The sequence below is a fragment of the Corythoichthys intestinalis genome, chromosome 4, assembly GCF_030265065.1.
Source record: "Corythoichthys intestinalis isolate RoL2023-P3 chromosome 4, ASM3026506v1, whole genome shotgun sequence".
In the NCBI taxonomy this organism is placed as follows: Eukaryota; Metazoa; Chordata; class Actinopteri; order Syngnathiformes; family Syngnathidae; genus Corythoichthys; species Corythoichthys intestinalis.
The window spans coordinates 30,873,686-30,888,935 of NC_080398.1; the positions used below are offsets into that span (position 1 = coordinate 30,873,686).

The 15,250-nt window shown below is 42.3% G+C and overlaps 1 protein-coding gene across 1 annotated transcript; it reads right to left on the minus strand.

Annotated features, from left to right (window-relative positions):
- Window positions 1-1,061: 1,061 nt before the first annotated feature.
- Window positions 1,062-10,943, minus strand: LOC130914835 (free fatty acid receptor 2-like). The gene is made up of 2 exons (XM_057834371.1): window positions 10,662-10,943; window positions 1,062-2,903 (listed from the first exon to the last, which is right to left on the minus strand). Exon 2 carries the CDS (start codon window positions 2,805-2,807, stop codon window positions 1,752-1,754), a length of 1,056 nt encoding a protein of 351 aa, XP_057690354.1. The 5' UTR covers window positions 2,808-2,903; window positions 10,662-10,943; the 3' UTR covers window positions 1,062-1,751.
- Between the last annotated feature and the right edge of the window lie 4,307 nt (window positions 10,944-15,250).

Genomic DNA, 15,250 nt, shown 5'->3' on the forward strand with positions numbered 1-15,250 from the left:
TTTGTTTTTGTGTGTGTGCTCAATGTATTTATTCAGATTTAGCATTGGAAAGAGATGCATATTAGGCATGTTTTTTTCTCACTTTTTCCCCAAAGTATGATTTTTAAAAAATATGTATAATGTATATATATATTAATAAATGGTTTTAAGCACTTCAAATGTAAAAATTATGAGCATCAGTTTTAAACATAACTGTCCAACCAAATCATTTTTGAACAAGAATAAAGTACTGTAGTACAAAAATGCTTGGCTGTATTAAATACTTCTGTTTATCTACCTTAGCTGTGACTCTTAGTGGACATGTAGAAATTACAAACTCCTCATGATCACTTCTGGCATTTAATTTATACGTCTCAAACGTCTCCACACACACGCACACACACACACACACACACACATTCATTCCAAAGCGGGTTCCTTGCAGAAACTGTTTAACAAGTTCAACGATGATTGACAGCTGCTGCGCTGTGATGTCCACTTCTTTGGCAAGATCAAAGATACCAGCATCGTTAACTTTAATAAGAAAGTTCTGCAGTGACTGTGAGGTTCAAAGAGCGTGTGAGGCTCTGCGCAGAGCAGAAAGCAGGGCGTATGTGGATTAAAAAAAAAAAAAATCAAAACTATCGCACGTCCTTGCGATAGGACTATTGCACACGCACACATCGCGATGGCGATGTTTAAACGATATATCGTTCAGGCTTAATTCTGTGCTTTATGAAGAATGAAAAAAATCAGAATTTAACACAGACGAAATCATTCGGCCGATCAGAGTGAAGTATTACCGAAACAAAATGGTGACGTCACGTACCGTAATGGTCGGCAACGGATCGCCGCATGCGTTTCTTCAACACAACGTGGCCGTGTCAATAAAAAAAAAAAAATCGGTTTATATTTATATATATATATATATATATATATATATATATATATATTTCTGTCTCCAGCCATGTACCATTTATAATGCGCACCATGATTTTACAAGTTGATTTTGGGGGGAAAAAGTGCGCTTTATATTCGGGAAATTATGGTATTTGAATTTTTAAAGGGTTGATTCCGACTTACGCGGAAATTTGGGTTACATCGCCACCATAGGAACGGAGCTCGTTCATAACCCGGGTACTACCTGTTTATTGTTTGTTTGTTTTTTAAATGAATGGGTCAGATTCAGTACAGTACTGTACAGTAGATAAACTTTCTTCAGTGGTATCTGAAAAGTAAACAGGCATCATGTCATGACCGTATTTCAATTCTATATACCAGCACGCTGCATGTCTTAAAGCAGCCTAGCCAGGAAAATTGTAGTTAACAGCTCAATGTCTGAAAGCTATGATTGGGTAGATTGCGCGCCAAAGCACACAGTAATTTTGCAGTATATTATGTCTTAAAGCATCTATAGTAACGGATGACCGCTAGACTGTTACACATAATCCTATAGTTTCTCTTAAACCCCTGCACCTGAGATCAACCCCAACCATTTCTAAACCAAACAGTAAACGACCAACCAAATCCTGACCACAGTCGAAGCCCTAACCCATTCATGTCTTTGTCCACATTCATTCATTGTAAGAGCTCATTAAAATGTGACAATATTGCCGCCTGTTTATGAGGCTTTGCTCATCCTGAGAGGAAGCGGTCCTTTGGGGAAGTGACACACGGCGTCACAACATCCCCGAAGAGGCGACTCACGTGCAACAAACATAAACATTACATTAATTTCCTGCTGCCGGTGTTGATAAAGAAATAAATCACTGTTAGATAGCATTTATCTGTTCTTGTTTGCTGTCCTTATCGTCCACGCTCTGTTTCGGGGCCCGGCAGGACAGGCACCCGCTCAGACGAGCTTTTAGCACCCCAGTCACGCTGCCCACCGTACCCCGGACAGCTGATGACGAGAAGTAAAAGATCAGCGGGTCCAAGCAGGCGTTGAAAGTGCTGCACAGCAGGGCCTTATCACGCCACTGGGGGTTCTTCCAGGTGATAAAACCCACCACGTGCGAGACGTTGTAGGGACCGAAGCAAACGGCGAAAACCACAAGAGTGCCAAGCGCCATCCCGATAGCACGGAGACGCCTCCGTCGGTCTATGTGCTGCAAGCGCGACAGGATCCGGATGAAGTTGATGTAGCAGTAGCTGCAGATGAGGAATGGGATGCAGAAGAGAACCAGGCACAGCTCCAGCCGGACTGGCAAGAGCACCTTCAACTGGGCGTCAGAGAAGTTATCGTAGCAAACTTCCTTGGGACCTGGATGCGGAGTGTCGACGTTGTGTGTTGTAACAGTGTCGTGCGTTGTAGCGGCTGTGTGTGGTTCCACCGTGGTGGTGACGGGCTCGTCTTCTGTTCCGATGAAGGGCATGATGAAGACGATACTAAGGTGGCTGAAGGAGAAGATCCAGAAAAAGACACTAGCGGCGACGGCGTAGAGTGGCCGACGCTTGAGGCTGTGCTGGATGGGGAATGCCACACCCAGGTAGCGCTCCACGCTGACGGCAGTCAGGAAGAAGGTACTGTTGTAGATAGTCATGTAGAAGATGAAACCCGATAGAGGGCAAAGCGGGTAGGGCATGTCCCACCGCATGTTGTTCACCACCTCCTGCATCTTAAAGGGCAAGAATAGCAGGAAGAGAAGGTCCGAGATGGTCAGGTTGAGGAGCAAGATGTCGATGGGTGTGGCCTTTTGGCGGACTTTGCTGCAGAATGTGTAGAAGGCCAGAACGTTGGCTGGGAAGCCCAGCACGAAGGTGATGACGTAAACGGACAGGCACAGTGCTGTGCCACACTCCTGCGTCGCTAGCTCCTGTGGAGACATCGGATAGGAGGAGCTTCACTGCGGTTGGACGGTCTCGAGATGGCACGGCTTCCTGTAACCGAGTTCAACGGTTAGCTCATCATTTCTGTGAAAGAACTGAAAAAAAAACAGATTACTTCACAACGGGCACCATTTTTGCTAGTCATGATTCACCTCATTGCCTCAACATTGGAAATAGTGATTCAAAAACGTAATTAACTCATTTACTCCAAAAAACGAATAAATACGTTCCATTTTTAATAGTTTCAGTGTCCCAAAGACATATTTATACTTCTTTTACGTTTTTCTCACAAGAGACATCTCTAGGTTCTGATGCAACTTAGCTCCAAAGCACAATGCTGAAAATCCATTTTAAAGCAATAAAACTGGCCACTGGAGGGCAGTAGCGCATTTGGTAAGACCCACAACCCGACTCAATGGAATGAACGGCCGGGCCGCACGGCCGGGGCACCGGCAGAAGACGACCAAAGGGACAACCAGGACGCCAGGCGGGGGAAGTCCAAGCAGGACGACCGGGAGGACGTCCAGGACGCCAGCCGTCGAACGACCAAGTGCGACAACCAGGAGGACATCCAGGATGCCAGGCGGCGGACGACCGAGCAGAACAACCGGGCGGACGCCCAGAAGCCAGGTACTGGACGACCGAGCAGAACGACCAGGACCACCAGTGCAGCGGACAATGCCGTTGATTCCATGCTGCTCGCCGAGCAGAGCCCACTCCGCCATGCTCAGCCACTTGCGTCCCCCGCTACCCTCCAGTGTCCCGCGACTCAGCCGGAAACGCGCACGGCCAAACCAGTTCTCCCCCAGAAACACAACATGCCCCACACTACTTCCCCAGGCAAACTCTGCCATGAGGCAGTGGTCACCACAAAAGAAAGACTCAAAAAAATCCATCTTGATGAGACAAGTGGCGTTGAGGGAAAAGTTTACCCCGGCTGTCGCGGCCACAACAACGTCATCTCTCAGTTCAATAGTTTAGTTGTAAATAAATGTTGTAAATAAAGTTTAAATAAATTGTTACTTTGCTATCAAAAGCTCTGTTTGTCTTGTTGTTTGTTATTGTGTAGAAGGAAAACTATTTTAAATTTTTATTTTAAATTTTATTCTAAATTATTCAGATGTTTGGGATGTCACAAAAGCAAAAAGTAGCTGTGTTAAAGTCAATGTTATGTTTGAAATGTATGCTTTAAAAAGAAAAAAAAAAGCTAAATTTTTCTGTTTTTTCATCAGAAATTTCTCAAACTAAGCTATTTTCTAATGCTGATTTCTTAAGAATGGAAAAAGATATGATTTATTTTTTCCTACTGAAAGAAGAGAGTCTAATCTTTCCTTTGGTGGGGTTGATGTTTATACAGCAATAGAACAGAATTTTCCGTGGGCCTTGCAAAATCAGTCAAAATCCAGTAAAACGGCCGGGAGCGATTGCGCCGGTGAAAATGGCTGGGAGTGAATGAGTTAACTAGAAAATGCCGATTTCTGTAGAAATTGCAATGGTAGCTTTGCTGAGATGGTTGGTATATCAGGTAACTTGGTGTTGATTTTTGGCCATTTCAGGTTCACTTCCTGTTAATTTGGAGGCATTTAGGGGTAACTACTGTTGATATTGAGTCACTTATGTTGAAAATCAATGGTAGCAAATGGAAGTTTTTGTGCCATTGAAATGAATGGTGAATAGGGCCAATGGAAATGAATAGGAAATTTTGGCCATTGGGAATGAAAGGATTTTTGTCAAATTTTGGCCGAACCGTACGTTATAACAAAACCTGTATAGAACGTTTGTGCCACCTAGTGTACTGAATTTTTTTAATGTATAAATTATGTGATTTAGACAAAAATTGTAGGACAAGTGGGGTTTTGAATTTTCATTTTTTTTCTTTTTTTTTTTTTTCCAAAAATCCTGCGTTTTTGGAAAACTATCATTTTTGGAATGTCAAATAAAAGAGAGCCCGTGCCGCATCACAATTCTGGTGGTTTTTGCGTATGAACGGTTCATTACATGCTACCTATCTATGAGTAACATTGAAAAAGTCCCTTTACTAAGGGGGCCATTATCTGGGGAGAAGATTCCCCTAGTTACCAATAATATATAAAGTGGGAAGATAGTACAGATTACAGTGTGACAGGGCGTGTGAGTTAGGTTTCCAAGTTAGATTTGTGTTGGCTGTTCTTTGTTGACTTCCTGCAACGTGTTTTCCCACCGCACGTGAGTTTGTGTCCAAGCATGACATCTCCACAAACACAATAGTGCCTTCTAATTAATAATCTGGCTGCTCGTGTTCTCGGAAAGAAGCAGACAAACCCTTCCACGTGATGATGACCCATTTTGACAATGTGATGGGCTATAATGTCATGTACAACAAATAATTTTTGTTTCCATTTAATGTCCATCAACCTTGTTTAGCTTCAATAAATCACAAAGTTTAATTAAACTTCATAGGAAGCCATATTCCTGAGGTAAAAGATAGCATAAGCAAACATAAAAACATGGATTTAGTATCCGAGTCCACCTCTCAATATTTTTAATTTCCCTCACTGGGTGCATAAAGTATCTATATATCTAATAGAATCAGCCAAGCATTATGTTTCTGTGTATTTGAAATTGGACTATTGAAAGCAATAAAAGCAAATTTTAATGATTTAATGTTACGACATCTTTCAGGCATTTCTCTTAAGGAATAATAAGAAATGCACAGATTTGTATTAAGGGAGGTTCTTTCAAGTGTTAGTGATAACCTGGCCTAGGTTTCATGTTTAAAAATGCTAATTATAAGAAATTTAGCTAAAACTGAACAAACCGTTATCAATTCGGATGAATAAAATCAGAAAATATATTTTTCAACCATTTTTTAAAGTTAAATACTCTATTACTGCTATGTGGAAAAAACTGCAACAAATTGTTCTTACTCTTAATTTCCTTTAAAAAATATCATAGACTTCGTAATTGTATTAACAGGTCACTGTCCTACAGTCCTCCTTAGTTATTCGCAGTCGGTCGTAGTTAGTCAACACACGCAGGGATCCAACGCCGGATTTAGGTTGAAAAAATACGAAAGCTGTACCGCATACAAAAAGGAAGGATTGTCTTAGGAGATATTTGTTTGAGGATTCAAGGTAATTATTATGTTTTAGGTACCATGCATGCATTTTGAAACGTTTTGAAAAAAATCAATGGGAGAAATCAGAATTGGCATAATACTTCGTAATATTTACGTAAAATAACTGCTAACAGCACGTTTTTTTGTTTTTGTTTTTTTTTTATTTTTTTTTGCTTTTAACCAAGAATCGAGACTGTTTTACGTCCATAGCGATAAAAATTCAGGGATTTAAGCATTTATTCACAAGGATTTTCAGCGGAAAAGCTCTGTTTAAATATAGCGGCCGACACATTGACTGACAGCCTAGCATCGTACTTCGACATGTTTACGTAAAATAAATGCTAACTGCACTTTTTTTTTTTTTTTTTTTGCTTTGTGACATCATGCGGGGGCAAGTAGTGGAGGGCCATTACATTCTTAGGCCAGAGATGAAGAATCCAGTCAAAATGGCCGCCAGCCGAAAGACTACGCCTCCCAGCATGCCGCACAACTCCCCCAGGTGTGCCTGCTTAAGCCACTTAATTGCAGCTGGCCTTTAGGACTGTATAAGAGACGACCAGATGAAGTGAACAGAGAGGCGGAAGGAGATTGACAGAAAGACTTGGAAGAAAGTATTTTGATGAGAACAGACCTAAATTGCCATTTTTGTGACATTTTAGTTGATTGTTTGTTTGGTTACTTCTTGTGCCGCATTTCGGCCTTTTTCTTATGGGGAAACCCACTGTTTTTCTAAATAAGGAACTGTTTGGTTGGAGACCTTGGCGTCTCGAGCTCCTTCCTGGCCAGCCCTTCCATGTGTGCGGTCACAGCTTTTAACCAAGAATCAGGACTGTTTTACGTCCATATCTATAAAAATTCAGGGATTTGAGGATTTGTTCACAAGGATTTTCACCGGAAAAGGTCTGTTTACATATGGCGGCCGCCACATTGAGTGACAGACTAGCATCCTACTTTGACATGTTTACGTAAAATAAATGCTACCTGCACAGGTTTTTTTGCTTTCAACCAAGAATCAAGACTGTTTTACGTCCATATCTATTAAAAAATCAGGGATTTAAGCATTTATTCACAAAGATTTTCACCGGAAAAGCTCTGTTTACATATGGCAGCTGCCACACTGACTGACAGACTAGCATCGTACTTCGACATGTTTACGTGAAATAAATGCTAAATGCACTTTTTTTTTTTTTTTTTTTGCTTTTAACCAAGAATTGAGACTGTTTCACGTCCATATCGATAAAGAATTTAGGGATTCAAGCATTTATTCACAAGAATTTTCCACGAAAAAAGCTCTTTGTCTGTGATTCCACTCGGTCAGCTTTGACGGCCACGCCAACAATGCAGGACCCCTATTAATCGGCCCCGTGTCCCGTCAATATCATTATGAAGTCTATGAGAATATTTTAAATAAAAATTGAAAAAGGTTAATAATAACAATAATCATAATAACCAACACAACTAAATTTGGTGATATTTCTTCCCTATGTGACCTATCATCATCCAATTTAAATGTTAATGTTGTTAAATCCATTTTTTTGTGTGTGTTTTTTTATTTTTACTTAGTTATTAGGGCTGTCAAAATTATCGCATAAACGGGCGGTAATTAATTTTTTAAATTAATCACGTTAAAATATTTGACGCAATTAATGCACATGCCCCGCTCAAACAGATTAAAATGACAGCACAGCGTGATGTCCACTTGTTACTTGTGTTTTTTGTCTCCTTCTGCTGGCGCTTTGGTGTGACTGATTTTATAGGTTTAAACACAATGAGCATTGTGTAATTATTGACATCAACAATGGCGAGCTACTAATTTTTTGATTGAAAATTTTACAAATTTTATTAAAACGAAAACATTAAGAGGGGTTTTAATATAAAATTTCTACAACTTGTACTAACATTTATCTTTTAAGAACTACAAGTCTTTCTATCCATGGATCGCTTTAACAGAATGTTAATGTTAATGTCATCTTGTTGATTTATTGTTATGATAAACAAATACAGTACTTATGTACAGCATGCTTAATGTATATATCCGTCTTGTGTCTTATCTTTCCATTCCAACAATAATTTACAGAAAAATATGGCGTATTTTATAGATGGTTTAAATTGCGATTAATTATAATTAATTTTAAGCTGTGATTAACTCGATTAAAAATTTTAATCGTTTGACAGCCCTATTAGTTATACTTTTTGTACAGCAGTTGTATACTGTTGCTGCAGTTAAACCATAGTTTTTACATACATTAATACAATTGATGCTTTATATGTACATGTAAAAAAAATATTAATAAATGTACTGATTTAGCCTTTTTACACAAGTCTCTTTTGACCCCCCCCCCCCTTAAAAAAAACACTCGACAACAATAAAACAACAATAGAAAATGAAATGCATTTGAATAGCACAATACAAATCTGCAATGTTTATGAAAATGCAAGTTTATGAAATTAGCCATAAGGGGAGAAAAATGCTATTTTATTCCCTTGAATACTGACTTCACTTTAAAAAATGATCTATTCAAATGTTATCTATGATCTTAAAAAAAAAAAAAAAAAAGGGAAAAAAATCAAAAATAAAAAAGGCAAAAAATGTGATCTTTTTCAACCTGAACAAACAATAAAATAGATTTTCTTCATGATTCAGAAGAAAAAAGGGAAAAACACTAATGTGGAAATATAAATGCATATACTATATATAAAAAATGATTAATCTGAAGCTGTCCAAAACTATTTCCAGTTTGCTTACTGTGGTTGATTGAGTGAAAACTGCAGTTAACCGCTTACCATGCTAATTTTTCTTTCAAAGTGTATGTTTATCCCAATGCAATTCCAACTTCAAAAACACAAAACATGTCCTCACCTTTCATATAAAATGATGCATGGAAGGTCCCAAACTGGAGAAAATCCTCACTTTTTTTCCACTCGGCTCCCGTTCTGGCTTAATCGGCGCTCTGCTCGTTGCTGTCTGATTGCTCAGCTCACTTTATTGGATCAATCTCTTTACTCCGCGCTGGCTGTCCGTTTGCACTTTATTTACATGGCGCTCCCGAACATCCAGTACGCGGATAACGGCAGTTATTGCAGTGCTGCAATTTATCTACTCGCCAAACAGCGTCTCCCCGGCGACGGGCTCGCGGCTCGGACAACCCGATGCGGGTTATTAAATCATATTCGGTTATCTGCGCTTCTACATGGATGCGTCGTGTTGTTGGAGCGAGGTGAGGTAAAAAGGGCATTTGACACAGGAGATGACCTGCAGACACGCCGATATACAGTACGGTGCTACGTGGCTGATCAAACAGCGGCCTGTTGTTTGCTCACTATAGTGAACAAGGTTTCATTCAAAGGTGGTTCAGGTGAAAGACTTCTATATGCTAAAGTCCAATTAAGGAGGCCGGAATGTACATAGTCTGGTTAGCAGTTGGGTGTTTGTTTTACTGTCTTTTATTCATTGTGAAAGGACATTAAGATGACGTTTTTTCAATGCAAAATATAATAGTAATAACTGGTTGAAGCAGTGGCTTGGGTGCAATGAGTATAAATGAGCCCCCTGAGTGGACGTTCCAACAGGTAGGGGGGAGTTTTGCCAGTGGACAATTATTCGCTGACCTCTCAAGAAAACCGGCGTAGCAAGAGGGCAGAGAGCTTGCTGAGATATTTCAACATTTAAAGAGCATACGACAGGAGAAAAAAAGTCTTAAATGGCATTATTATGTGAATTAGAATCATATTTTGAGACGATTCGACTATATACAACAATTTAGCAAAGCGCAGATGACGAGAAATTAGTGTTTTAATCTGCCGGTTAGCCACGCCTACCATTATAGGGCTTTAGCGTCCCCAACAGGTGGATGACGTCAGCGGTAGACTGGGCTCATCGGTTTTACTATTCAGCTCACTGAGGGGGAATTATTCAGAACGAGGAAAACGCGACGAAGAGAGCCGCAAAATGTCATTGTTTCAGTCTCTCTTCTCCAATATTTTTACAGGATATTCTTTTTATCAAAGTATTTTTTTCCCCAATAGCTATATAAATGGCTTGAGAAGGACCAGTCAGCCCGTCGAGGGGGAACTATTCACAACGAGGAAAACGCGACGAAGAGAGCTGCAAAATGTCATTGTTTCTGTCTCTTTACTTCAATATTTTTACAGGATATTCTTTTTATCCATTTTCCCCAATTGCTAAATAAATGGCATGGTCATGACAAATAACAGTCTTGTGCTAAAAGGAATATGAAATAATAAAAATGCATTTATTCAGGACGACATGGCAAAATTACTCCATAATGGTCAAAACTGTCGACTTCACCTTTACTGTCGCACCTCCCGAACGATATTTTATGACACCTAAATCGGACATATGTCATTCCCTTCCCCGGCTTCGGAGAATGTAAACAAACCAAAAGGCGTGACAGCTAGCCGACATGCTAACCCGAACCGAGTGATGTTTCAAAGTCTTCCAAGCGGAAAATCACACATAACTAGCCTGGATTTATTGACATGACGACTGGGTTGTCGATTGTCTTCGCGGATCGGCAAACCGCCCGGCGGAGAGCAATTTACAGTTCGTTCCCTGGAGGAGGGCGGCTGCAGTTGTTGTGCAGCTAACGTGCTGTTAATGTGCATGAGGAGAGCTTTTTACATGCCTATCAATGATCAAATTTAAGTAGTCCTTTATTTAAAGAAAGTTTGTAGTGTTTACTATGTAATCGCTGTATTCGTATTTGACATAATACAAAACAAGATGTTTACTCACTTCCTCGTAAGTCCAATGGTCCCACAGTAAATATCCACGGTGAATGGGAACCTTTTCAAACTCCAAAAAGGCGCATATGCCTCTCCCTCATACAGAATGATTTTTCTGCAGCCGTTTGGCTGGCGTGATCCGAAAAATAAACGTATTAATCCGCAAAATCAGCTGAATCCTTCGTCCTCATACACAACAGTACGCTGTATAGTGAAGAGGACTGTCACGTATTAATGTTTCAGCCATTAATGTATTAATGTTTCTGCCATTAATGTCTCATCTTCTTGCATGTGTAATATTTCAGCTAGTAATGTTTCATCATATTGTTTCACACTCTTAAATCACAAGACCCTTTATTATGTCGCTTCATACTCATGCATCACAAAGGCCTTTATTATGTCATAAAGAATAACTGAGAAAACTATAAAAGCCTCGAGCAGACAACATCCAGTGTCAGATCGTACTGTCATGTACGAGACGGAGGACCTAGTTGCGTATCGCAGACACAGGATTTTATTGATGTTGCCAGGTAAGGAAAAACTATCAGATCAAGCGATAATGGCAAGTTGACAGGGGAGGTCGGAACGCACCCGCTGCCTCTCAGCCTGTTCCAGTTGCTACTCCCACTCAGTTAAACCAGCCTGTGCCCATGGAGATCGGCCGTGCTGCCCTAACCCCTGAAGAGCGCCAGCGACGTTTCACCTTTAATCTGTGTCTGTACTGCGGAGGTGAGGGTCATCAAATCGCAACCTGCCCAGCAAAAGCCAGAGCTCACCAGACGTAGGGGAGATTCGGGTGAGCTCAACGTGTCTTCTGTCTCTCCCCATTCGTAAACCCCTTCTCCAAATTCGCCTCCTGCTGTCTGACACAACCCGTCACTTGACCGCTCTCATCGACTCTGGAGCGGAGGCCAACATCATGGATGTGGATCTAGCCCAGCAACTCGGCATTCGGCGTCACCAACTTTCCCCATCCGTTCCTGCACGAGCTCTGGATGGACATCTACTCGGCACAGTGACCCACATCTCAGTCCCGGTGACCATGCTTCTGTCCGGAAACCACCACCAGTCCATTCAGTTCCATCTGCTCCCCTCACCAGGTCAGCCTCTCATCCTTGGGTATCCGTGGCTGCGCCAGCACAACCCTAACATAGATTGGGAGACTGGAGTGGTACGAGAATGGGGCAGTAGATGCCATCAGACCTGCCTGAGGGAGGCGATCATACCCACCAACCCTGAATCTGTCAGTCCTGTTAACGCGGAAAACCCTGAACCTGAATCTGTCAGTCCTGTTAACGCGGAAAACCCTGAACCTGTCAGTCCTGTTAACCCGGAATCCTGCCTAGTTTCCACGCTTACCTGGGACATTGAGGAGCAGGTTAAAGAAGCCATCCGGGATCAGCCTGGTCCCAGCGCCTGCCCCACTGATCGCCTCTTTGTTCCTGATAATCTGAGGTCCCAGGTGATCCAGTGGGGCCACAACTCCCACCTGGCTTGCCACCCTGGGGTCACACGCACCATCCACCTGCTCTCCCAGCGATTCTGGTGGCCATCGTTGAGAACAGATGTCCAAGACTTCATGAAGGCCTGCCACACCTGTAGCCAGAACAAGACCATCAGCCGTCCCCCAGCCGGCTTGCTCCAACCCCTGCCAGTCCCCAAACGCCCTTGGTCCCATATATCAATGGACTTTGTAACTGGACTCCCTCCTTCTGAAGGAAACACTGTCATTCTCACGGTCGTGGACAGGTTCAGCAAGATGGCCCACTTCATTCCGCTGCCAAGATTACCCACTGCTAAGAAGACGGCACAGGTGGTTATGGAGCAGGTGTTCCGAATTCACGGACTACCGAGGGATGTGGTATCTGACCGGGGTCCGCAGTTTGCATCCTCTTTCTGGAAGGAGTTCTGCCGCCTCCTGGGAGCCACAGCGAGCCTCACGTCAGGCTATCACCCCCAGTCAAACGGCCAGTCGGAAAGGCTCAACCAAGAACTTGAGACATCCCTCCGCTGCATGGCTTCACGAAACCCCCATTCCTGGACGCAACATCTGCTGTGGGTGGAATACGCTCACAATTCCCTTCCCAGCTCTGCCACCGGCCTGTCTCCCTTTCACACGGTCTTCGGCTATCAACCGCCCCTGTTCGCCAGCCAGGAAGGTGACGCTTCCTGCCCTTCCGCTCAAGCCTGCGTACAGAGATGTCGTCGAATCTGGTCTCAAGCTCGTACCGCTCTTTTAAAGTCTGTTTCTGGTTATGCCATCAGAGCCAACCGACGACGGACCGCAGCCCCTGCTTACCAAGTGGGCCAGAAAGTATGGCTTTCTTCCCGGGATCTGCCACTCCAAGTGGAGTCACGTAAACTGGCACCCAGGTTCGTTGGTCCGTTTCCCATCGAGAAGATCATCAGCCCATCAGCTATCCGACTCAAACTACCCAGATCTATGAGGGTTCACCCAACCTTCCATGTCTCCAAACTAAAGCCAGTCCATGAAAGCCCCTTGGTCCCCAATGCAGCACCACCTCCCCCTCCTCGCCTGGTGGAAGGCGGTCCTGTCTACACAGTTCGCCGCCTGCTCAAGTCACGCCGTCGGGGCAGGGGCCTCCAATATCTGGTGGACTGGGAAGGATATGGCCCTGAGGAGAGGATGTGGGTTCCAGCTGGGCGGATTGTAGATCGGACCCTCATATCAGACTTCACCGCCTCCATCCGGACCAACCGTCCGTCCGGCGGGGTCGACCTAGAGCGACTTGCTCTCAGCCCATGCCTGCATCTGACTCTGACTCTGAACCCGAACCTGTGCCATCGGTAGTTGATTCCTCCACTGGCGAAGAGGAGATTGAGCCAATGCCCTCAGAGGATGAGGCCATGGACTCTGATTAGTAGCCCTCGATGGGCTCAATCCTTGGGACTTCTGGAGCCGTCCCTTGAGAGGGGGGTTCTGTCACGTATTAATGTTTCAGCCATTAATGTATTAATGTTTCTGCCATTAATGTCTCATCTTCTTGCATGTGTAATATTTCAGCTAGTAATGTTTCATCATATTGTTTCACACTCTTACATCACAAGACCCTTTATTATGTCGCTTCATACTCATGCATCACAAAGGCCTTTATTATGTCATAAAGAATAACTGAGAAAACTATAAAAGCCTCGAGCAGACAACATCCAGTGTCAGATCGTTAGCGAACAAGCATAGATCTGCATGTCAACTTGCCATTATCGCTTGATCTGATAGTTTTTCCTTACCTGGCAACATCAATAAAATCCTGTGTCTGCGATACGCAACTGGGTCCTCCGTCTCGTACATGACAAGGACGTCTTCTACCGTACACGTCACAGCGCCCTCCTTCTCAATGCAAGACCGAAGCCAGAAGTCACTCATTTTCATGGCGCAGGATTCAAAAAACTAAATAAATAAAGCGATCGCTTCCACACACATCCAAGCGGTCCATATCATTCAGGGGCATAAAATACCGCGTGTATTATGAAATAAACATGCTTTTTCGTGTCACATGCACTTTAAAGGGCAGATGAAGAGTTTGTCCGATTTCGGTGTAATTTGACGAATTTAAACGTTCATATTACTCGATGGTAGACTTTCCATCTTCTAAACCCAAAACCGATAATTTATTTTTGATATTTTCGGCCAAATTTTTGGTCACTAATTTTGATCAATCTTTCAAGGAATGCAGGAAATGTTGTTCGATATAGAGGTGCAAAAATCAATCGATTAATCGACAACTAATCGATTAGCAAATTAATCGACAACTATTTTTGATTAATCGTTCCTTTTTCACCTTAAAGTTGTCTAAATTCTTGAAATTAAAACATACATATAATTTTTCAGTTGTAAATTTTAGATTTCTTCATTATATTTTTGTAAAGTTAAAGTAGGATATGAACAATGCCAATTTTCAGACATCTTAACTAGGCTGTCAAAATTATCGCGTTAACGGGCGTTAATTAATTTTTTAAATTACGTTAAAATATTTGACGCAATTAACGCACTAGGTCCGCTCAGACAGATTTAAATGTCAGTACAGTGAAAGGCCAACTTGTTAATTGTGTTTTATGGAGTTTTTCCGCCCTCTGCTGGCGCTTGGGTGTGACGTGCATATGTTATGTGGCGTAATGTCGCTCTCTGCTGGCGATTCAGTGCAGCTGATTATTTGGGTTTCGGCGAGCTTTTCTGACGTGATTATATGTCGACGCGAACTCACACTAATAGACAGTGCTATTCAGACCAGCTAACGTCCGCATCCAGTATTCAGTGGCAGTTCTCATAGCCCCATCACACTGTTTGTGTCTAATACATGCATCGCTTGTGAGTTATATTCCTCCTTTGTTTATATTCATGAGCATTAGATAGTTATTGATGATGTGTATTTGAATTTGTTCACATATATGGTGAAATGCAGTTACATTGTTAGATGCTTGTGAGCTAATTGGCTAGTGCTACTGCTCAAATGGACACGTGTGTGTACATTTTATGTTATTTTGTGATTTATGCAAGTAATTGACACATTGCCTTGTTATTTTCAGTTTTACAAAAATACAAGAAACGTGCTCCTGTCAAAAAGAGATGACTTCAGTAAA